Below are 25,534 nucleotides of genomic sequence, written 5' to 3' on the forward strand. Positions count from 1 at the left end.
CAGGTAAGACACCTGATAGTTTAGTGGTTCAAGACAATTCTTTAGCACTTTTTCATATATTCGCATTTGTTCACTAGTATTTATAAAACTGGTTTTCTTCAACCTTGACGCATCGAGGTTTTGATTTAAGACAGCATTTCCATCAAAGGACACCAAGGACCAAGAAGATAAGACTGGTTGTTGATATAACAATTCCAGCAGCAGAACCTACTGATATCTCCTTTCCACCTTCTGGAGGAGGTTTGGAATCTGCAAAAGAATAGGAAAAAAAATCAAGCCTCTGTATCCCATGCTAATAATAAAAAAAGCGACTCTCGAAAGATGTATCATATGTCAATAGAGTCAACATCATGATGGCAAATCCTTTTCAAAGAATTATATCTACTTGACTGACTTAAGCAATCCATAGAGACCATAAAGAAACCACGTGTCTAAATAAATCATGATTGGTTTTAAGTTTGTGTTCCTTTCTTCAATTTCCTTTTCACATTTGATAAGCAACAAAATATTTACAGAAATCTTGTTTGCATTTTACTGTTTTCCCTAATGCATCCCTATTGATCAAAGACTAAGAAGAGAAGATGAAGGATGGGTTAAATCCTACTAAAATCATCTGGTAGTTCCAATATAACATCATTGGATACTTTTAATCTTACACCAAACACTAGATCAATTTTTTCAGACATAAACAATAATTGGAGCTTAGACAAACATTCAACTTAACAGGTTCCGCAGATATAGCTGGCACTAAAAGACCATAAACTCCTCTATAAGGGATTCCTACTGTACCTTTCCCAGCCCAATAGAAGTGGATTTCTAAATTGCCACTTGTTACATAAACTACACTAAAGCTTTTAATGATTGGCTTGCCAACTCTACCAGCTTCATCTGCTATATTGAAATCTTTTAGTACCAATCTTCCCTGCAATAGACTATTATAGTTAGACCTGAGTAACATGATATATTGAATGAATTTCTCCATAATGGGATAAACTAACAATTACCTGAAGCTGTATCATTTGTAAACATGATCTCTGTGAAATGGAGTTTGACAGTGTAACTTCCATTTAGCAGACAGTACCCATAATAAGTTAGAGAGAAGGGAGAAGTCTACGCAGTCATGTACAATTTAGAGTTCTCAGATTTATCTGAAAGTATGGATCTGTTTATTACTAGTTATCTATGCTTTTATTATCATCGAGAAAGTATCTGGTGTTGCTTAATGACCAGTAATCTGTACTTTGTAAAAACATTGAAGGACCGTTGTGTATTGGTCCACTTCATATGTGTTATCTCCTATGGTGACTTCTTCACCACCACAATTTATATGGAGCTTGTACACATCTAAAAATATAAAAAAACAATCAATTAGTGCTGACTAGATATAATCAGGATTTAGGGAAGGGTAGCAATACAAGTTGCAGGTAAGACACCTGATAGTTTAGTGGTTCAATATATGTTAGTACCAAAAACAGAAAAGCATGGTTCATAAGCATAATTATAATGACATAATTCATCCACATAGAATTTTGCCATTTTAAAAGATTCAAACTGCTCCCTGCACTATTAGCCTATTAAGTGCTCTTTTGACAGAACTTTGCCATTTACTACTCTTTTGACATACATCTTTCCAACAAACCCAAATGAAAATAACAAATTATTAAAAGTCATACAAAAAAACATTATGGAGAAGAATTTGCAAACAGGCCCAGATCTCACTAAAGAGGAATAGAATAATGGCCATGCTTCAACTTTAAAACACAAACTTTGTGAACGACTTTGCATGCATGGAATGATTCCACTCCTATATCAATATGAAGTTGAGCAAGTTAGCATACCATACATGAATACGTTTTAGGTAAAATAAATAAGGGGGCATTTACCAATATGTCATTTTTTAAACAACCTGCCACATCAGCATACCCCCTAAGTCAGTGCTCTAGAAGTTCTTTATACTATATATGAAACCTATGATGCAAATGTGTGGAAAGAAAAGTATAAAATTACATGTTTCTCACCAAGTAGCTTTGAAACAAATGTCTGGAGACAAATTATACAGTGAGAAACAATGTTTAGTAGCTGAAAAAGAATATCAACAACAAAATATGAATTATATAGAAGTATTTTTACACATTTCATTCTTGACAACTAGTTTTGTCTGAGCTTTTTAACATAAAGTTGTTGTAGGAGATCACTGTATTTTAAAGTTACTAGGAATAATCAGCTTCTTGAAAGGAAAAAAGGTATTACTTTAAATCAAAGATCGGTTGCATGAAATTCCCCCTTAGAGAGGCACAAACTACAGCAAAGAATACAAGAATGTTAGAACAAAAATTACAGTAGCGCCCAGAACAATGTTTCCCTATTTGTACCTCGCTTTGCAAAGACATCAGCAAATGCATTAGCTGATCTCCCAATCCGCTGTACTGTTACAGACACATTCCTTATCAGCCATTTGAATTTCTTTAGCTCATTTTTGTAGCCCCACACAACATCCTCCAGATTATTTAACCTGTCCACCACTGTCTTAGAGTCCCCTTCAACCAGAAGCAGCTCTACACCCATTACTTTTGCGAGAAGTAATCCTTGTATTGCAGCTAACAACTCTGCTCGAATTGAGTTCCCAACACTAAGGATATGTTTGGTTTGAGGGAAAAGTAGGGAAAGGTAGGGAAACCTTTATAAATTTTGTAAAGGTTTCCCTACCTTTCCCTTCCTTTCCCTACATTTTCCTTCAAACCAAACACAGCCTTAATGGGCCATAGTAGAGCAAAACAACCTCTCTAGCCTTATTCCTCAGTACACCTCCCAACCTAGAGGAACCTGGGTTGCCCTGGCAAATCCCATCAAAATTCAGCTTCAATGAACTGTGAGGAGGGGGTGCCCAGCTTGTCAATACCCTTACCTTGGAGGAGGAACAACTTGCTACTGATAACCAATTCCTCCAACAGTAAGTAAAGGAGAAGTGGTCAAACAATTCCAAAGTCTTTAACCAATGTATTGCCCTATACATAATGCAGTCCTTCAAGGCCTGACTGCTCCTCCCCTTTTCCTGGAAGATCCTGGCATTCCTTTCCAAGGTACAACAAGAGTATGATTCGAGGTGGATATAATTGCATAACAGTTAAATCAAATTTTCTTGTTACTTAACCACTTGCATCATTGTTTACTGTCTCAATCTAGACACAAGAACTTAATCAAACTTTCATTGTGTACCTATTTCTTGCTCCCGAAGGATATAATTGCATAACACTTAAATCTATTACTTTGATTTTGATCTGGAAAATTCCTGTTTTCCATGATGATATTCTCTTTCCAATTGGACATTACAATTGCGTTTATGACATAATATTGCTAGTTGCCTTATTTGTGTTATTAATGTCATTAACTATTAGTCTATTATGAATGTGCCAGCTAGCTTGACGGTAAATTCTTTAGCTGGTTGTAGCAGAGACCTGGGATTGAGTCCTGCCTTCACCAAGCTTGGAGGGTTTGGGGGACGGATATCCCTGTTGTGTAGCTCATTTTCCTACCAAGAAAACATTAATCTATTACGTAGTGAGTTGATTAAAAATGAATCAAGTCATGAGGGACAATGATGTAGGGCAATCCAGAGGGAATGGGAGTACTGCAATATGTACCAAGTTACAAGTTAATAGATATTTCCAAGAGAATGAGAGGGTAGAAGAAGGGATAGAGGAGGAGATGCACCGAGTAAATCCCAAACCTTGGTTTAGCACTTAACCAAGGGAGTAGGATCATTAAGGTCCACCACATTTAGAAAATGAGTAATTCTTCTCAAGGAATAAGCAAGTTGTAAACCAAAAATTTCCATATCCTTTCGTTACTGGGGAAAGTAAGAGTACACTAATTACATATATAGCGTACTGAAGAAATATTTACAGATTCCCTCACAGACCATGCAGAAATGGGCCAGGATGTAAAACCAATATATAGGCCCGATTGGAAACATGGAGGCCCATTAGGCCTAGGTTAATCAACAACAAAATAAAGGCTATCCCATCAGACAAATTCTCCCTTTTCCTTCCTTAAAATGTTTATCCAGTCACTGCACAAAAAGGAGTTAAGGAAACTTCACAAACCTACTATAACACTAGGCCTTTGAATTCTTTTCTCAAAGTAAAACCCTTTATCTGTAACATTTCCTAACAGCAAATTCATCTTCAAAACTATTTTTACTTTTCAATGATTATTTTAAAAATGGGCAGTGGTTCCATGTCCTTAAACAAAAATAGCAGGTGAGGAGGGGGAGGGGGGAATAGACAGCGGTTCCATGTCCCAGAAGGTAACATTTCTACAATAGTTTTTTTTTTTTTTGGAGAAAGGTAACCATTAAATTCAAAAGGAGCAAAAAGGAGGGGGGTATACATGAGAGGATGTACAAACAACACAACCAGAACAAAGCACCTAAAAACCACCCAAATTAAGAGTGCAAAGTATTTGCACTATAAAAAAATTTCTACCCACCCCCACCCAAGATTTAGCCAAAATATGTGCAGTTGAGTTCAGCTCTCTTGGAATCCGTCTAAAGCCGCAAGACAGAGATAAGGTTAATTCAGAAATCTCATTGAGGAAATGACCCAGCCTCCATGGGTCCTTATCTAAATAAGTGACGCAATTAATGACATTTCTAGAGTCCCCCTCGATGAGAACAGATTTAAGCTGGAGGGATCTAACAATTCTCAGACCAGTCACCAATGCTCTGACTTCAGCATCAGAAGCATCAACAGCACAAACAGGACCACTGAAAGCCCAAATCACAGATCCCTCTCTTTTCAGAATAAAATTCCCCCAACGCCAGCCACAGGAGTCTGGCCAGATATCAGGAAGAATAATCCCCCCAATAGGTTGATAATGATTGCTTCCATTAATTACACTATTGCATGAGTAGGATCCGGTAGGAAACCCAATCCTTTTATCTGTCTGATTGTAACACAATTAGTATAAGCCTTTGTGATCTATCATGCATATTGCCATTTCATCATCTGAAAAATGCTCTGTATTTATAATGGACAAAGGCCTGTAGATATAGGGAAACAAGTTATACATCATTCCAATTCTCTTGAGCAGTAAGAGCAAGTTAGAAATCCTCTATTCTAATACTATGAGCTTCTTCTATTATTTCATTACTATATTTATGTGACTTCCATATACCATTCTTATGGTAGTCAGTTTTATCTAATCAAATAAGGAATAGGCATTTTTAATCTTTTAAACTACGTGCCAAAATCATAAGAAAATCAACTTTTCAATTGTTATATATGCTAAGATCTTAATAACAATAATTCAGGAGAACCAACATTTAAAAAAAGGGAATTTGTTTAATCAAAAGATTCTTGTACAGAACCAGAGGAATGATTAGACTTACAAGGTTTTTAATTCTGTCATGCTCCCCAGATATGAAGGTAATTCCCCAATGATGTTACAACTCCTTTCTACAAAAAATAGAACCATGATAATTTCATTAAGCTGCCAAAATTAATAGATAGACATACTACCATAAATTGTAAGAGATATACTACTATTCAATTCACAATATTTTCATGTTTAGCATATTCCTTAGTGGAGGAAAAACTGCTTCTGTTCCATTGATATCACTAATTCTCCTGCATATACATATTTCACCATGATTAACAACTAGAACTTAATTACTTATGAAGACAATAAAGTTCCAACTTGATGTTAATAAATAAAATAAGATGACAAATATTCCATTATTGACAATGCAAACCATTCATCTAGAAATTGCTACATTTTTTCAGTTTCTTGCTCATGCCATCACAGATCAGAAATTCTAAATGGAAGAGGTTGATAAAGAGAACCAGAAAGGTTAATGCTGGGTTTGTCCGATTCCATGTGTATGAATTGCAGAAATTTAAAACAATGTAGATGGTTTCTACTCACATGTTAGTTAATTTGCTTAGAAGAGAAATGCTGGAAGGAATGGGATCTTGCAGACCACTTGCCTACATGACACTGACATGAAAGAAAATTGGATTAAACAAATGAAAAAAGGAACTTCAATTTCAATAGTAGAAACTAGAAAGGAATTGGGAGGGGGGATGAAGTGGAAAACATAAAAGGAAGGAGAAAGTCTTACAGTTTTCGAAGCTTTGTCCAATTTTGTATGAAATTAAGTATGATTCCAGTAAAGTGGTTATCACTAATCCAACTATGTTACACCAATGACAATAAAAGCATAAACAAAGTGGAAAGGTGATTCTAGTATCAATAGTGTTGGGAAAGTAAAAAGAAAACTGAAGATTGAAGAGCCTTGCAAGTCCCTCAAGCTGGTCAGGTGACACAGATAGGGGTGCAGCTTTTTTTTCTTTTTGATAGATGAGGTAGGACTGCAACTTGGGCGGGCCCAACCTGAGCCCAGACTGAACCAGCCTGCAATTTTACATAGCTGGAACTGGAGTTTTGGTCCTCAGGATGGGCCTGGGCCCAAAAGTTCGGACTTCTTAATGGCAGTTCAAACCTAGCACAACCTTATCCCAATTCCCAACCCAAGCCCGGCCCCATTATATACATGTACATATTCATATTTAGGATATATAGGCACATATTTGCATGCATGCATGCATGAATATGCAGACACATACATGTATATCAATTTTTAGTGTGGGTTGAATGGTTGATTGACCAAACCAAGTGTATCAAATTTTAGTGTGTGCTGGGCTCAGATTGGATACTCCAGGCTTGACCTCAGGCTCAGGCTTTAGGCCCAATTCTTAGGGTTGGGCTTGGGTTGAGTTAAAACCCGGCCCTGCCTGCCTGACTTGCACCCCTAGACACAGCAGCTGCCACGTGAATAATTTGATGAAATCAGCCTAGAAGAAGAGAAATTAAAACAAAATAAATCTGTTAGAGCTAGCCAAATAAGGGTAGATTAGTCATTTTATTTCTGTTAAGTTATGTGCTTATGTGGCGGTTTTAATAGAGACTTCCTGTCCCATACTTAAGTGGGGGCAGTTTAGTCTTTGTACTACTAATTAGAGGCTAATCCATATTAAGGGTCAACTGATAGGGTTTAGTCTATCAGGTTCGAGTGTTCTCTTCTTCTTCTTCTTCTTCTTCTACTCTTCTCCTGGTTCAAACTACTGTAGCTACAGGACAAACATGGTATCAAAGCAGGATGTTGCTCTCTAAATCTCCTCACCTGCTCCTTTCTATTCATGACCTCATTTTTTTTTCTTTCTTCTTTCTGGGCTCAAAAATGGAGAACACTGATTCAACCTAGGTTTGAAAACACTTCAGTCCTTCTTCCTCTGCGCAGAACTTGACTGTTTGGGTGTGTAGATGACTTCAATTAAACTTAATGGTGAGAACTCTGTACCATTGGCCAAGTCAGTAAAAGTTTTTCTCAAGGCAAAGAGGAAAATGAAGCATGTGAAGGAAGAAGATAAACCAACAGCTAACTCTTCAGGGTTTGAAGACTGGGAACAGAAAGATGCCCAAATCTTGACATGGTTATGGAATAGTATGGAACCCAAAATAAGTGCCAACTTTATGTTCTTAGATACAGCTAAGAACATAAGGGAACATGCCAAGAAGCTTTATTCTGGGTAGGATAATACTACAAGGATATATCAGCTCTATCAGAAGTATTTTGATCTGCAGCAAGGGAATAAAACCCTAGAAGAGTACTATGCCAGTATGAAGAACTTCATAAATGAACTCAGTGTCTATCATCCCCTTACTCCAGATGTTAAGGTTCAGCAACAACAGAGGGAACAAATAGATGTCACTAGGTTCTTAGTGGGGTTGAAATCAGAATATGAACCAGTTAGGGCCCAAATATTAGGAAGCTCTACTCGTCCTACACATGAAGAAGTTTTTGCACGGCTTCGTAGGATTTCTTTGGGACCTACAGAGAATCCCACACAGTCTAACAGATCAGCATTTGTGATAGCCAGAGGAGGTGGACGTGGTACTAGAGGGGGAGGACATGCCTCCCGAGGAGGTCGTGGTGGTTCCATATTTGGCCGTGGTGGTGGTCGTGACTCAGGGGGAGGGCGTGGTAAAGGAAAAAGTAACTCTACAAGGAAGTGTTGTTAGATAGTTTTGTATGCCCTTAGCTTCAATCTGATTTGATGTACTTTTGTTATTTAGTGTAAATAAATAAAGTGCATGTTTGATTCATGTTGTTTGATATAATTCTGTGTAAGACCCTAAAACTAGACACTTATAGAGACTCGTGTTAGTTTTAAATATTCACAGCCGATTGGATAAGTCTGGGGAGATTTATCCTGCCAAGGCTGATATTGGTGTGCCACCAAGGGTTGGGATGGCCTGTCTCGGCCACTAGGGTAAGACCCAAGGCACATGCAATATGGGATTACTCGAGTCCTTGAACTGGACCAGATTTCCAGCATTGCCCTAGACCTTGGAGACAGATGGGCAAAACTGGAAAGTTACACCTGACCCCTAGACTGGATTATGACACTTTACTAGGTGTCGGATCGGGCTGTCTTTGATATGCCAATCAGTGAGATCCTTAGCGGGGATCAAAACCTGGGTATGTTGGGACAGTCTGAGAATTCATCTGAGTAGGTGATCATAGTGATAGAATTAGCCCCTTTGTCGGACAAAGGTAATGATCGGGAATGCACTCTCTCTGATGGAAACCAAATTGCTGGCAGTTGATTTCAATCGTTGGAATTTTGTTTTGCAAAATTAATATATGCATATATATATTTTTACGGTTTCAAAATGTTTGCAAATGGTTTTAATTCCTGGGATCCATGTGAGTGGAGAGTGCGGCACTGTTCCTTGCAGCCGAGGGAAAGGTCCTCTCTTGTCGGACAGTGCTTGATCATTAAGGGCTGAGAAGTTAAGTGTAAGACCATTAGGATAGTACCTGATGGGCTAATCTTGCACCTGCCCACAGTCCCTGGGATTTTATAAGATGGCTTGGTCCAGGGACCACTTAATGTAAGTGTTGGGCCCATAGCGTATGTGATGGGCTCAGGGGTTCACTGAGCTTTTCAGTGAATTCGGCTGGGCCTTGTAATAAAAGTTGGGCCGAACCCATGTGGCTGGTGTGTAGATCAATGCTTGGGTCCCACACCATACAAAGAAGCCCAACTGGGCAACAAATTGGAAACTAGTTAAGCACTAAACACTTAATGGGTCAAAAGCCCATTTCGAGCTGGGTTGATATGATCACCCATCTATGGGACGGATCTGAGATTAATGTTAGCAAAAGGATTGGGCCTTTAACCTTATCCACTCTGGGAGACCAAATTCAAATCAGATTTGAATCTAGTAACCTCTTGATAAAATCAGGAGTAAGCTAACTTAATCTGGAGATAGGATTAAGATAATCCCCTATCCAAATACTGATTTGGATTGGGATAACTTCTAATTTAGGAGGTTTCTTAATCAAGAAGAAAGGAGGAGAAACCCTAAGAGAAAAAAGAGATTTTCGAACCAAGGGTTCAAGCAAGAAAGCATCCTACGAACTGAGATTAGATCTCATACACACTCCAGAAAGAAGAGAAGAAATTCAACCATCTTCGTCCTAGGAGTTCTCCTCCAGCCGCCGCCATTCCTTCTTACAAGATTTGAATCTGAACTTGCGCAGATGGACAGAAGATGTTCTGCCAAGATTTACGCAGATTGTTTTCTTTTCTTTTTTTTTCAAGAAATCGTTTCTTGTTAAGGGTGATTGATCTGAAATTAATTTTTGTAAAATCCAAAATTTATTTAGAACTGTTCTTTATTTATTTTGATTTAATGGAATGTTCAAACCTGGAGATCGCAGTGCAGATTTGGCGCAAATGGTCTGCGCACCCTTTTTCTTTATTTTATTTAATTCGGTCTGTAAATAATTTTTTTTATTTTCTAAACTGAATGTATAGGATTTGATCAAGAATGTAATTAATTAATAGAAATATGATTAATGTTTCTTTTATTTTCTTGATTAAAGAAGAAGGAAGAAGAAGGTGGCGCTGGAGATTTGCAGATGGAGAAATCGCTTTCTGCGATATGCAGTTTGTGAAACTGCAACCTTAGTGATTAACCTCTATTTTGCAGGTGATACGAACAGTCCATAATTGATTTATGATTGTTGAAAATCAAAATTATTAATTTCAGATCTTTCATGAATTAATTCTTGAATTGAAAATCAGTTTCGGACCATTTCGGACTATATTGGACCAAAACTGTTTGGACCGAATCTAGGGTTCGAAAGGGACTGTTTTTCAGTCCATTTTTCTCACACTTGCTGTTCCAAATCTGATGTTCAATTGCAGGATTTAATTCGGCCCACTTGTAAAGCCCAGTTTTAAATGGTTAAAACTGCAAAAGCCCACTATTGTGAAAAAAATTGTATGGGCCGAACTGCTAACTGCGATTCAGCCCATATACCTAGTCGACATTAATTGTTAATGTTATGGATTTTAAATGGGCTGTTCAATGGGCTTTATAGTAGTTAATTGATTGGATCAATTCTTCCTTTATATGTGATGTTTGGATGTTTGATGTGTTGCGTCCATGGGCCATAAGCACTTAGCCCATGAAAACTCGTTAGTGGCTCTTGCGCACACCATGGCTGAATGCACATCATTGCCATGGTGTCCCTTAAGGTCATTGGATGACCCTCCTTGCTTGGTGGGCCCCACAACCCTGAAAAGAGATGCTTACGGAACCCCTAGCTGATTAAGGCCCACCAGAAATCTGACTTCATGAAAGTCAATGGGAGCCACTTTGGTTTGACCTAAAATTAGAACTAGGGCATAATTTTGTTCCCTCCAGCAAATATGAGTGCATGTGATAGGGAGATCCATGTGATAGACTCTCTAAAGGCTTTCCGTCATTAGCACAATGATGGGTCCTTCAGTAATGAGAAAACGCACCAGAAAATTGGGCTATCCATTTGCTGTTGGATCTGTTAGAGTGTTTCATAAGATGATAGGGGCATCATAGACCGATGTGGGAGGGGCTTCACCAGAAAATGGGAACTCTCTCATGGTACCTTGGCGTAACCTGAATATGATGGGTGAGCACTCACTGGACAGAAATGTTTACCTGAAACGGCTCTGAACCTTGTCTGACAGAGGCCAAAAGGGAAACTCATTCGATGAGTGGATATGATCTGTCACAGAAAGGTGGTGGGGTTATGCAGCTGAAACAGTTGGCTTCATGCACCCCATGTGATTTCCCACTTTTCCAGAGACATTTTGTCGTCTCTGTCACTGAGAAAGGAGGGAAATCTCAGAGGTGAACAAATGGGAATAGAACATAGATTAAAAACCATATCTATGTAGGTAACATGAATCAAACTAAGGTTGTGGACTAACGTCTTTGCTGTTTTATCAGAAAATGGCAAACGGTCAATTCGCAAAGCTTCTAGACGATAACAAGCTTAAGGGCCCAAACTATGCCGACTGGTACAAAAACCTTATGCTGGTCCTAACTTCCGAAAAGTTAGATAAGGTGGTGAAAAATCCTGCCTCGGAGTGTCCGGATGATAGGGCTTTTGAGGCCCGTAGGAGGGACTACCAAGATTGGGAGGATAAGAACTCCCTAACCCGCTGCTTTGTCATTGCCTCACTAGACAACTCAATACAGAGACAGTTCGATCAGATCGAACTAGCCAAGGACATATTGGACGGTCTAAAGACAATGTATGAAGAGTAGAATCGTTCTACTCGATAGAAGGTCTTGAAACTGTTCATGACTGCGTAGATGTCCAAAGGGCAGAAAGTTCATGACCATTGTCTTCGGATGATGTGCTACATTAACGAACTCGAAGCCCTTGGATCTGGGATAGATCTTGGCATGCAAGTGGATGCCATCCTGAATTCTTTGCCCTCTTCCTTCAATGCGTTCACAAGGAACTACAACATGAATAAGCTGAATGTCAGCGTCCAGGAACTCAGCAATATGTTGCAAAGGGCCGAGGATCTACTCAAAAAGGATGAGCCTGTGGTTATGCTTGCTAAATCTAACAAATCGGGCAAGAAAAAGAGAAAGGCAAAGAAGCCCCAGAAGAAAGCTGCCAAACCCAAGAAGCAGAAGAAGAACAAGGCATCTGATGTCTGTCACTTCTGCAAGCAGACCGGCCACTGAAAGAGGAACTGCCCTGCCTACCTGGAATCTAAGAAAGGTAATATCGAAACTTGTGTCATAGAAACTAATATGTTAGTTACTTCTGTGTCCTGGTGTGTTGACTACGGGGCTTTAACTCATGCGTGTAACTCATTGCAGGGGTTCAAAGTTAGCAGAAGATTGAGTGAAGGTGAAGTGACAATATTCTTGGGAACGACTGCAAGTGTTGTAGCTGTGGCAATAGGAACCGTAGAATTAGTTTTTAGAGAAGGAGTGCTTGTACTTAAAAATTGTCTTTATGTACAAAACTTGAAAAGAAATTTAATTTCTATTTCTAAACTGTGTGTTGATGGATATACTGTTTAATTTAGTAATATGATTACTGTTAAACGGAATAACAAATTCTTCGCATGCGGGGAACTGGAGAACGGTCTCTATGTTCTACATCCTTCTTTGGAAACTAACTTAACCGAAACTACGTCGGTCGAAAATCCCAAGAAAAGGAATCGTGATACAGTAAATCCCACGTGCCTCTGGCATTACCGACTTGGCCATATCGGTGTTGACCGAATCACAAGGCTGGTAAAGGATGGTCCTTTGGATTTTCTAACCGTAGAAAATCTTCCCACTTGTGAGCTTTGCCTTCAAGGTAAGATGACTAAGCGGCCATTTGACGGTAAGCCTGAAAGATCTGGAGGCACACTTGACCTAATACATACTGATGTATGTGGTCCCCTGAGTGTTAGGACACAGAACCAACACGTGTACTTCATCACCTTTACAGATGATTTTTCACGATATGGTTACGTGTACCTAATGAGACACAAATCTGAATCCTTTGAAAAGTTCAGAGAGTTCAGACAGGAAGTCGAGAAATAGTTAGGAAGAGAAGTTAAGGCCCTTTGATCGGATCGAGGTGGTGAGTATCTCTCTGACGAATTCAGGGACTACTTAAAAGGACAATGGGATAGTGTCACAACTAGCTCCTCCTGCTACACCACAACTCAATGGTGTTTCAGAGAGGAGGAATAGGACCTTGTTGGACATGGTCCGATCACTTCTCGTACGCTCAGAATTACCCACATCCTTTTGGGGATATGCATTAGAGACTGCTATATACATACTGAATCGGGTTCCAACCAAATCGGTTACGAAGACTCCATATGAACTATGGACCGGAAGGAAGCCAAGTGTAAGACACTTGAAGATTTGGGGTTGTCCTGCACACGTTAAAAGAACAAGTGCGGACAAGTTGGAATCCAAAACCAGTCGTTAAATATTTATAGGCTACCCAAAAGATTCAGTGGGTTATCTATTCTATGACCCAAGTGAGCAGAAAGTGTTCTGCAGTCGAAACGCCCAATTCTTAGAAACCGAATACATCTTGGACACCCATCGTCAGGAAATAGTTCTTGATGAGGAGAGCTTAGGAGCAGTTGGAGATGTCCCACAAGTTCCAGGTAGTGACCAACCTAGAAGATCCACTCGGGTATCCAGGCCACCAGTCCGATATGGTTATGACCAGGATAGTTACCTGGTGGAAGCCCTAACTAATGAGAAGGATCCCGTAACTTACGCGGAAGCTATGTTAGACATAGATTCACAGAAGTGGGTGGAGGCCATGAGAGTTGAGATGGACTCGATGGAGACCAATGGGGTATGGACTCTAGTAGATCTGCCCTCCGGGGTAAAAGCAATTGGTTGCAAATGGATCCTACAAGAGGAAGAAGGGCCCCGATGGCAGGATTGAGACCTACAAAGCTCGTTTGGTGGCGAAAGGGTATACTCAGAAAGAATGTATCGATTATGAGGAAACCTTTTCGCCCGTGGCCATGCTTAAATCCATTAGGATCCTGCTAGTTGTAGCAGCATACCATGACTACGAGATTTGGCAGATGGATGTCAAAACCGCGTTCCTGAATGGAGATCTTAGTGAAGATATCTACATGCAGCAACCGCAAGGCTTCATAGCTGCTGGTCAGGAACACATGGTATGTAAACTAAATAGATCCATATATGGACTTAAGCAGGTTTCTAGAAGTTGGAACATCCGTTTTGATTCTGCTGTCAAAACGTTTGACTTTGAGCAAAATCTGGATGAACCCTGTGTTTACCGGAAGTCTAGTGGGGATAAGATCACCTTTTTGGTGTTGTACGTGGACGATATCCTACTCATTGGGGATGATGTAGGAATGTTGACTTCGCTCAAGGTATGGCTATCACAGTAGTTCTCCATGAAAGATCTTGGAGAAGCTTCATACATACTGGGTCTTCGACTCTATAGAGATAGATTGAAGCGGATAATTGGATTATCCCAGGCTACTTACATTGACAAAATTGTCAAAAGATACAGCATGGAGAACTCCAACAAAGGAAACGTTCCTTTCAGGCATGGAGTCACTCTCTCCAAGAAGATGTCTCCCAAGACTTCTGAGGAGATTGAGGGCATGAGAGAGGTTCCCTATGCCTCAGTCGTAGGGAGCATCATGTATGCCATGCTGTGCACTCGCCCGGACATTGCTCAGGCGGTGAGTGTGGTAAGCAGATTCCAGGCCAACCCAGGGCAAGAGCATTAGACTACTGTGAAAAACATACTCAAATACCTTCGAAGGACAAAAGAGTTTTGTTTGGTATTTGATGGTAGTTCACTACAAGTTCTAGGGTATACTGATGCCGATTTTCAGTCGGATCCAGATGATAGAAAGTCTACATCTGGGTATGTTTTCACGATAGGATCGTGTGCTGTTTGCTGGAAAAGCAGCAAACAGGGGTCCACTACAGATTCCACAACCGAGGCCGAGTACATTGCCGCAAGTGAAGCTGCCAAGGAAGCCATGTGGATGAAGAAATTCATACACGAATTGGCAGTGATTCGTCCAACACATCACCCATCCCGTTGTTGTGTGACAACAATGGAGCGATCGCCCAGGCTAAAGAATCTCGGGCCCATTTGAAGTCAAAGCACATCAAGAGGAAGTACCACGTACTACAGGAGAGAGGGGACATCCTAATTCAAAAGGTAGCATCAGCGAATAATGTGGCAGACCCATTGACTAAGCCACTAATACAGAAGGTGTTTGAGAAACACGTGGAAGGTATGGGACTCCGGCTTGTACCAGATTGGACTTAAGTGCAAGTGGGAGCTGTTAGACAGTTTTGTATGCCCTTAGCTTCAATCTGATTTGATGTACTTTTGTTATTTAGTGTAAATAAATAAAGTGCATGTTTGATTCATGTTGTTTGATATAATTCTGTGTAAGACCCTAAAATTGGACACTTATAGAGACTCGTGTTAGTTTTAAATGTTCACAGCCGATTGGATAAGTCTGGGGAGATTTATCCTGCCAAGGCTGATATTGGTGTGCCACCAAGTGTTGGGTTGGCTTGTCTCGGCCACCAGGGTAAGACCCAAGGCACATGCAATATGGGATTACTCGAATCCATGAACCAGACCCGATTTCTAGTATTACCCTGGACCTTGGAGACAGATGGGCAAAACTGGAAAGTTACACCTATCCCCTAGACTCGATTATGACATTCACTAGGTGTCGGATCGGGCTGTCTTTGATATGCCAATCAGTGAGATCCTTAGCAGGGATCAAAACCTAGGTATGTTGGGACAGTCTGAGAATTCATCTGAGTGGGTGATCATAGTGACAGGATCAGCCCCTTTGTCGGACAAAGGTAATGATCGGGAATGCACTATCTCTGATGGAAACCAAATTGCCGGTAGTTGATTTCAATCGTTGCAATTTTGTTTTGCAAAATTAATATATACATATATATATATATATTTGTACAGTTTCAAAATGTTTGCAAATAGTTTTAATTCCCGGGATCCATGTGAGTGGAGAGTGCGGCACTGTTCCTTGCAGCCGAGGGAGAGGTCCTCTCTTGTCGGACAGTGCTTGATCATTAAGGGCTGAGAAGTAAAGTGTAAGACCATTTAGAATAGTACCTGATGGGCTAATCTTGCACCTGCCCACAGTCCTTGGGTTTTTATAAGATGTCTTGGCCCAGGGACCACTTAATGTAAGTGTTGGTCTCATAGAGTCCATGTGATGGGCTCAGGGGTTCACTGAGCTTTTTAGTGTATTCGGTTGGGCCTTTTAATAAAGGTTGGGCCGAACCTATGTGGCTAGTGTGTAGATCAATGCTTGGGTCCCACGCCATACAAAGAAGCCTAACTGGGCAGCAAATTGGAAACTAGTTAAGTACTGAACACTTAATGGGCCAAAAGCCCATTTCGAGTTGGGCTGATATGATCACCCATCTATGGGGCGGATCTGAGATTAATGTTAGCAAAAGGATTGGGCCTTTAACCTTATCCACTCTGGGAGACCAAATTCAAATCAGATTTGAATATGGTAACCTCCTGATAAGATCAGGAGTAAGCTAACTTAATCTGGAGATAGGATTAAGATAATCCCCTATCCAAATACGGATTTGGATTGGGATAACTCCTAAATTAGGAGGTTTCTTGATCAAGAAGAAAGGAGGAGAAACCCTAAGAGAAAAAAGAGATTTTTGAACCAAGGGTTCAAGCAAGAAAGCATCCTGTGAACTGAGATTAGATCTCATACACACTCCAGAGAGAAGAGAATCAATTCAACCATCTTCGTCCTAGGAGTTTTCCTCCAGCCGCCGCCATTCCTTCTTGCAAGATTTGATCTTTGCAGAAGAAAGAATCAAGAAATCAATTCTTGACATCAGTCTTGCAAAAAAGACTATAAAAGATTTGGTGCTCATAGTTTTCAGAGGGTTCTTGAGAAGGATCCAGTGTGTAAGACGCACTCTGCTGGTTCCGTTCCACCTACAGCTGTGTCATCTTCAGTAGGAGCGGATCTTGGTGTCCTCTTTGGGCGTGAACACCAACTTTGGGAGATACTGTTTCTCCGGATCAGGTATAATCCTCCCTTTTCCTTTTGGTTCAGATCTGGTTCGGTTATGGTTCAAGTAGGATCCTTAAATATTGTATTCTAAATTTAGGGAATACGATTCCCATTTGGGAGAAGGTAGGAAAATTTTTGAAATTCGCCCACCCATTCTGCAATCTTTTTGGCATCCATAAGATGGATCCTACCATTCTTTCAAGTGTACCCATTGTGGTAGGGACAAACATTCAGTGAATTTCTGTTATGATCTCTATGGCCCTCCTTCTACATGGGCCAATCATGCAGTAGCTGGTGGGGTTGATGCCAGTGATAACCAACAAGCAGATCTAACACCTTCCACATCTACACCTGTTTCCAGGAAGGAGATGGTGAGTGTACCGCATGATGAGTATGAGAGGTTCTTCTAGACTACTTCACAACATACTACAACCACCTTTGCCCACTCAGGTATAGCTTGTCTGGCATCCAAACCCTCTTCCTAGATTATTGACTCTAGAGCCTCTGACCACATGACCGAGACTCCAGGTGTGTTCTCTTCCCTCTCTGAAACTTCCACATCTCAAACTGTTACCCTTGCCAATGGTTCATTTTCTCCCATTTGTGGTGTTGGTAATGTTGACACGGCTTCTCTTTCTTTATTATATGTTCTATATGTCCCTAAGTTTCCATTCAATCTTATGTCTGTTAGTAAATTAACCAAGACTCTTAATTGCTCTATTACATTTTTCCCTTCCATTTGTAGTTTTTAGGATCTCAAGATGAGGAAGAAGATTGGTGGGGGGCATGAGGCTGGTGGATTGTATTACCTCGACGGTGGTGGATCGTCAGTTGCACTTCAGACTTCACTCACTCCTCTATAGTGGCATTGTCGACTGGGACATCCATCCCTCAAGGCACTCAAGATACTGGTTCTGTCTTTGAGTCATTTGTTGTCTTTACAGTGTGAGTCGTGTTAGTATGGGAAACATCGTTGTGTTCCCTTCAGTCCTAGAGTTGATAGTCGTATGTTGAGTCCTTTTGCTTTGGTTCATTCAGATGTTTGGGGCCCGATTAAAATAGCCTTATAATGGTTACAAGTATTTTGTCACTTTTATTGATGATTGTTCAAGGATGACATGGATTTATTTAATGAAAGAAATGAGTGAATTATTTTCCATTTTTCAAAAATTCCATGCTGAAATACGTACACAATTTGGTGTTCCAATCAAAGTTCTTCGTTCAGATAACGATCGTGAATACTTTCTTACTTCCTTTCAATAGTATTTAGAACAGCATGGCATCATTCATCAAACTTCATGTGCATCCACTCCTCAACAAAATGGGGTGGCTGAATGAAAGAATCGTCATCTCCTTGAAATTGTTCAGTCTATTCTTCATCATATGAGTGTTCCTAAACGATTTTGGAGTGATGTTGTACTTACTGCGTGTTTTCTTATTAATCGGATGCCCTCCTTCATTCTTCATAGTCGGTATCCCTTCTCTATTTTTTTCCCCACCTTGTATCCCTTTCCATTAACACCTCGTATCTTTGGTTGTGTGCTTTGTTCACAATCTGAGTCCTGGGATAGACAAGCTGGGTGCACACTCTATTAAGTGTGTCTTTCTTGGCTACTCTCGGACTCAAAAAGGGTACAAGTGTTACAATCTCATTACTCGGAAGTGCTATGTCTGTCCTAATGTCACCTTTTTTGAGTTTGTCCCCTTCTTCTCGAGACATGAAGCATCCATGTCTCCACCTTTGCTTCCTCTTCCTCTTCCAATCAGTGGTCCCGTTCCAGGTGTTCCAGTTGAGGTTGACCCTTCACCTCCTCCAGTGCAGATCCCTACTGAATGACCACTGATCCGACACATGTATACTCATCGACAGACACCGGCTCCTCCTCCAGCTTCTACCTTGTCTACGGATCCTATTGTTGCTCCTGTCCCAGAACCTTCAGGACTTGATCTTCCCATTGCTTTACGGAAAGGTAAACGTAGTTGTACCCTCCATCCCATTTCAAATTTTGTTTCAGTCTCTCGCCTTTCCACTTCACATCGCCAGTTTGTTTCACTGCTATCATCTATTTCTATACCTAAGAATGTCCGAGAGGCTCTTAGCTCACCTGGGTGGCGATAGGCAATGGAGGAGGAACTCTCTGCCCTTCAACATACTCAAACGTTGGAGCTCATTACTCTTCCTCCTATTAAGCATGTTGTGGGTTGTAAATGGGTGTACACTATTAAATACTTGCCGGATGGTAGTGTGGAGCGTCTAAAGGCCAGACTTGTTGCTAAAGGTTATTCACAGTTGTATGGGGTGGACTATATAGAGACCTTCTCTCAAGTGGCTAAGATTGGCTCTGTCTGTGTCTTAATTTCCCTGACAGTTATGTATGATTGGCCCTTATTTCAACTTGACATTAAAAATGCCTTCCTTCATGGTGACCTTATGGAGGAGGTATATATGGAGCAACCACCTCGGTTTGTTGCTCAGGGGGAGGATGGTAAGGTGTGCAGACTGAAAAAGGAAATTTATGAGTTGAAACAATCGCCTCGTGCTTGGTTTGAGAAGTTTAGTGAAATGGTGAAGAATTTTGGAATGAAACAATGCCAGGTTGACCACTCGGTGTTCAGCTATGATTCAGAAGTCGGAAAGATTTTATTAGTGGTCTATGTGGATGATATTGTCATAACTGGTAGTGACAAATTGGGGATCGATAAACTAAAGGTCTTTCTGCAAAATCATTTTCAAACAAAAGACCTTGGAACATTGAAGTATTTCTTGGGTATAGAAGTTGCTAGATCAAGGCAAAGTGTAAACTTGTGCCAAAGAAAATATGTTCTTGATCTACTAGATGAAACAGAACTATTAGGTGCAAAACCGGGTTGAAACTCCCATGGAGCCAAATGCTAAGTTGAGCAGTGATATAGGGGAAATATTTGATGATCTTGGAAGGTATAGACGGTTAGTGGGGAAGCTAAACTATTTGACTATCACAAGACCAGACATCTCCTTTGCAGTCAGTGTGGTGAGCCAATGCAGAACCCCCGGATACTTCACTGGGATGCAGTTCTTAGAATTGTAAGGTACTTGAAGGGAGCTCCAGGCCGCGGGTTATTGTACAAACCAGGAGGAACACTTGAAGTAATTGGGTATACAGATGCAGATTGGGCAAGCTTTGTGTCTGATAGAAGATCTACCACAGGTTACTACACATTTCTTGGAGGAAATCTTGTGACATGGAAGACTAAGAAGCAAATGGTTGTGGCAAGGAGCAGTGCTGAAGCCGAATACAGAGCCATGGCACACACTACATGTGAATTAGTATGGCTGAGGAATCTCCTACAAGAAATCAGGTTCTCCATGGACAGACCTATGAAATTGTACTGTGACAATCAAGCTACACTCCACATTTCATCTAACCCTGTTTTTTATGAGAGAACAAAGCACATAGAGATTGATTGCCACTTTGTGAGGGAAAAGGTCCTTACTGGAGAGATAAGCACAGAACATGTGGGCTCAGGTGATCAATGGGCAGATATGTTTACAAAAGGCTTAAGCTTAGGGAGAGTGAACTATATATGTAACAAGCTAGGATTATATGACATATATTCTCCAGCTTGAGGGGGAGTGTTAGAGCTAGCCGAATAAGGGTAGATTAGTCATTTTATTTCTGTTAAGTTATGTGCTTATGTGGCAGTTTTAATAAAGACTTCCTGTCCCATACTTAAGTGGGGGCAAGGCTAATCCAATATAAGGGTCGACTAATAGGGTTTAGTCTATCAGGTTTGACTGTTCTCTTCTTCTTCTTCTTCTTCTGCTCTTCTCCTGGTTCGAACTACTGTAGCTACAGGACAAACAAAATCATTCATGATTTAATTTCTTCAAGTATATGTAAATTCAAGGGAAACCCAGAACACAAAAAACCAATAAAAAATGTTGAAAGGAAGAATGACCATACGCTCTTCCTATTGACAAGACACCCAAGCTTTGAAGGCAGAACTCTAGAAAGCTGATTGAACTCCATGGTCCTGAAAATCCGAACTAATTAAAACCAAAAATATATATTTTTGTGTGAAAAGCTGGATAATCAGAGCTTGCAGGCTTTTCAGGGTGTGATGTTTCCGAGTTCTTTCGGGATTGGACCCAACAATTGATTTCCAAGGAGTGAGCTTATAAAGTCTTCTTGATTAACTATTTAGATGATAAATTCTCTGACTTGCAAACTAAATTAAGCAATGAGAATGAGAAGACCGAATTGCTTGCATATTCACCAATTTATGGTACCTCATTCTGGAGGTATTGTACCCTTAAGGCAGTTATGGAGGAGATCTCTACAAAACCAAAAAAGGGTAGTTAATTAATTTAGTTAATGACTGAAAGTTGGTTGCAAGGGATGTGACTATGGAAAGCTCTTACATTTCTTGGAGGTATGGAAGCTTGACCAACTCTGGTGGGAGCACTGCCGGTAGGTTTTGGGGTTTCAGTACTCTGAACTCAAACATAAGGATAAACTTTTAGCCTTCAGAAATTCCTCTAAGAAATTGAACCACAAAAATAATAAAATGATTTGAGAAAGTTAGAAATTTCCAATGTGTTTAAACCAGTGTACATTATCAAAAGAAAAAAGATCTGCAAATGGGATCAATTAGGCTTTTTCTCTAAACAAGTAAACAACCTGCTCGCTTCCCTCTGTAGAGAATTGGGCTTCACATCTAAATCACTATCCATTGGATATGAAATTCTTTAGATTAGATTTTTATGTATTTGGAACAACCCAATGAGTTTACTTGGGCAGAGGTTACTGATCTTCCTGCTTTCTCTTCAGTAGTGGGCTTCACTAATCACTAATGAGTAGCTAGAAAGCTGTAGAATAAGCAGAGAAAGTCATACTCATACATGCTGATTACATGGCAGGCGGTATTTCCGGCGATGGAGCAGTTGCAGGTGATGGAATTCTCAGAGCCCTTTTGCATGTTCTGTGTCTGCCATCCTGATTTTCCGCTGCATGGATCAACGTTGAAATCCCAGTCTGTCTTTCTCAAGTTGCTCACTATTTCACGCTATGCCTTCACTGCCATACAATAATAAATAATGTTTGCTTTGACATCAAACAGGTTGGATCCACAGCAGATCCAGCTAAATTGAGATCCACATCTAGCACAAACAATGGAATTGGGAGTGGGTTTGGATCTGGTCTACTGACATATATTTGGTCAGATTGCAGGCAGGATCCTAAAGGGATTTGCAAAGATCTGGGTCAGATTTATTTTAGGATAAGGATCTTACTAGCAGTAGGTCTAGTAGGTGATAAAATGAGAAAAAGTAGACTAAAATGGTTCAACCACATGCAGAGAAGATCATCTACAACTCTAGTAAGAAGAACTGGGGGCTAGAAGAGCTAGGGAAACCCAAAAAGGTCATGCCTTGAAGTAGTGAGAAACAATTGAATGGTCAAAATTTTCAAAATGGATATGGCACTAAACAGAATGGAGTGGCAGAACAGAGTTGTTGTAGTTGACCCCATATAATTGGGACAAATGAGGATGATGATAGATGCTACTTGAAAACATAGAATGAAATATAATACACCCTAGATATACTAAACAACGTAGCAATTTATATAGGCAATGTTTAACTACCATAAGTCATCCAAATTCCAGTAGGCTAATGCTAATTCGGGCATGTATTCTACATTCCTCATCTGTGCCATCAAAGCCTTCAACATCTCACATATTTCCACTGTCCTAGGTAGAACTGAATCATCAGAGACAAACACACTGACCTGATTCTTAATCTCAACCCAGCTGCTCCCAGGTTGCTTTTCCACTCCCTTTTCTTTCATCAACATTCTCACCTTCTCAACTTCATTCCAACTACCTGCTTCTGCATGTATATTTGACAAGAGCACATAATTGGAAGTTTTATAAGGCTCAAATTCCAAAAGCTTCTCAGCAGCAACCTTCCCAAGTTTTAGGTTCTTGTGTAACCGGCATGCCCCAAGTAATGCACCCCATGTTCCTGCATTGGCCTTGATTGGCATTTCCATAACCAGTTGATAGGCTTCTTCTAATCTTCCTGCCCGTCCAAGCAAGTCAACTATACAAGCATAATGTTCAGCCAAAGGTTCAATACAATACTTTTCAGTCATATATTTAAACAGTTTTAAACCTTCATCAATCAAGCCAGCATGACTGCATGCAGATAAAAGCCCAACAAAGGTCACCTGATCTGGATTCAACCCCTCAGTCAACATCTCCTGGAAGAGTTGAATTGCATCTTTCCCATACCCATTAAATGCATAACCAGAAATCAAAGAATTCCAAGAAATAATATCAGTGTTATCAATATCATTGAACACTTGTTCTGCACTGAGGATCCTTCCACACTTTGCATACATTGTGATCAATGCATTCCCAACAAACAAATCATTAACATAACCTATCTTCACAACAAGATGGTGAATTTGCTTCCCAATTTGTAGAGCTGCAAGGTTAGCGCAAGCACTAAGACTACTGGCAAAGGTAGACTGATCAGGTTTCTTACCTTCTCTTCCCATCAATACGAAATGCCTAAGCCCATCCATATACAGCCCATTTTGGGTGAAACCCGAAATCAGAGAATTCCAAGAAACTATATTCTTCTCCTCCATCTTCTCAAAGATTCTAAGTGCTTTATTCATTTCTCCTCCCTGAGCATAACCAGCTATCACTGTATTCCATGTAACAATATTCTTCCTAAACATTTGCTTAAATAATTTGTTAGCTTCATCCATTCTGCCACATTGAGCATAGCCAGCAATCATGGTATTCCAACAGGCAATATCTCTAGTGTCCATCTCATCAAAGATTTGACGAGCTTCTTCCATCTGCATGGTCTGTATGTAACCAGAGATCATCGCAGTTTGGGCTGCAACATTCTTGTAAGGCATTAAATTGAGCAACTCCCTTGCTTTCTCAAGCTTCCCAATACGGACGTACCCATTGATCATCGTAGTCCAAGATACTGCATTTTTTTCTGTCATTTGTTCAAATAAAATTATAGCCTCATCAATCTGATAGTTCAGCACATACCCTGAAATCATGGCATTCCAAGATACCACATTTCTCATGGGCATCTGATCAAAGATTCTTCGTGACTCATCAATACGGCTATACCTTGCAAACCCACTTAACATCGTTACCCATGAAATGACATTCGGGCTTGGAATTCTCTGAAAGAACTGCATTGCAGAATCCAAATCACCTATCTGCATAAACCCATCAATTACCAAATTCCAAGAAACCACGTCTCTCTCTGACATTTTGTCAAAAAAGTCCAATGCCAGACCCATCTCTTCATTTTGTATGTAAGCAGCAAGCATGGAATTCCATGATACCAAATTCCTAACTGGCATCTTATCAAATAATCTTCGAGCATCTTCAAAACGGCCGTTCTTTGCATAACCTGCAATCATTGCATTCCAACAAACCGGGCTTCTCTTATCTGGAAGTTGATCAAAGAGAATCCTAGCCTTTTCAAGTTCCCCGTTTCTGGTGTAGCAAGTTATCATCAGAGTCCATGAAAAGAGGTCCCTCCTAGACATTCTTTCAAACAATTCAGCAGCTTCATGGACCTTGTCATTATACAAGTAGCCAGAGATCATGGTGTTCCACGAAACCAAGTTCCTAAGAGGCATTTGCTCAAAAAGGTTACGTGCATCATTAATTCTACCATTCTTGGCATAAGCAGAGATCATAGAATTCCATGTTACAGTGTTTCGAGATGTCATACTCTCGAAGATTTTAATTGCCTCATTGATTTTGCCGGATTTCCCCAACTGGGTTATTTTCTGATTTTGATAGAAAACAAGGCTTCCACTCTCACCAATTGATTTGAGAGCTTGTATAATTCTCATGGCATACAAACTACCTGAAATAATAAATCACTCAAACAAGAATTTGAATGGCAGAGAATTGCTATTATTGACAATTTGACACAATAACAAGTTTTAAAAGGAAGGAGACGGGGTGAGACAACTCAAAGTCTGACATGGGAGACCTAATAATAGAAAATGTGTCATACTGGTCGCGGTATTACCCAGTAACCCTCCGGATCCGAGCCCGTTAAATAACTGGGACCGGAAGGGTCATAAGACACTGGTTCAACCTCCATTTCGGTCCAGTCCGATAACATTATTTGTACAATATGACCGCATCTGGTTTAACCATCCGGTCCAATCCAAATAACACTGGGTGTATAATCCGTCGGTTCGATTTGGTTAGAACCGAAGATCTAATCATTTATTCAGTTTGACCATTTTCTCCAACCGAACCGAACTAGAATTCAAGACTGAACCAACCCAAACCGATTTCGATTCAATTAAGCCCTAATTCCACAAAAATGATAAATAATGGTTTTAATTAAGAAGTGTTATTAATTAAAAGTTAAAATTGCCCAAAACCCAATGGTTTTAATTAACTATTATTAATTAAAAGTTAGAATGGTCCCAAAGTACAATAGTTTTAATTAATTAATTATTATTAATTAAAAGTTAAAATAGGCCCAAAGCCCTATGGCAGTGGGGAATTGACGAATTGAC

The 25,534-nt window shown here is 40.1% G+C and overlaps 1 protein-coding gene across 10 annotated transcripts; it reads right to left on the bottom strand.

The window, feature by feature from the left end:
* LOC148867120 (uncharacterized) lies at positions 1–24,996 on the bottom strand. Of its 10 annotated transcripts, XM_088978842.1 has the most exons (6): positions 22,596–24,996; positions 21,853–22,027; positions 5,926–5,997; positions 5,390–5,456; positions 790–922; positions 1–249 (listed from the first exon to the last, which is right to left on the bottom strand). In XM_088978842.1, the coding sequence occupies exons 1-2, from the start codon at positions 24,848–24,850 to the stop codon at positions 22,012–22,014; spliced, it is 2,271 nt and encodes a 756-aa protein (XP_088834968.1). In that variant the 5' UTR covers positions 24,851–24,996; the 3' UTR covers positions 1–249; positions 790–922; positions 5,390–5,456; positions 5,926–5,997; positions 21,853–22,011. The 10 variants fall into 10 exon arrangements, 8 of the variants coding, with proteins under 8 accessions (XP_088834968.1, XP_088834975.1, XP_088834972.1 ...); XM_088978849.1 differs by lacking the exon at positions 790–922 and having other exon boundaries at positions 22,739–24,996; XM_088978850.1 differs by lacking the exon at positions 1–249 and having other exon boundaries at positions 21,847–22,027; positions 22,739–24,996.
* Between the last annotated feature and the right edge of the window lie 538 nt (positions 24,997–25,534).

The sequence above is a fragment of the Nelumbo lutea genome, chromosome 3, assembly GCF_056320005.1.
Source record: "Nelumbo lutea isolate HS-2025 chromosome 3, American lotus-T2T, whole genome shotgun sequence".
In the NCBI taxonomy this organism is placed as follows: domain Eukaryota; kingdom Viridiplantae; phylum Streptophyta; class Magnoliopsida; order Proteales; family Nelumbonaceae; genus Nelumbo; species Nelumbo lutea.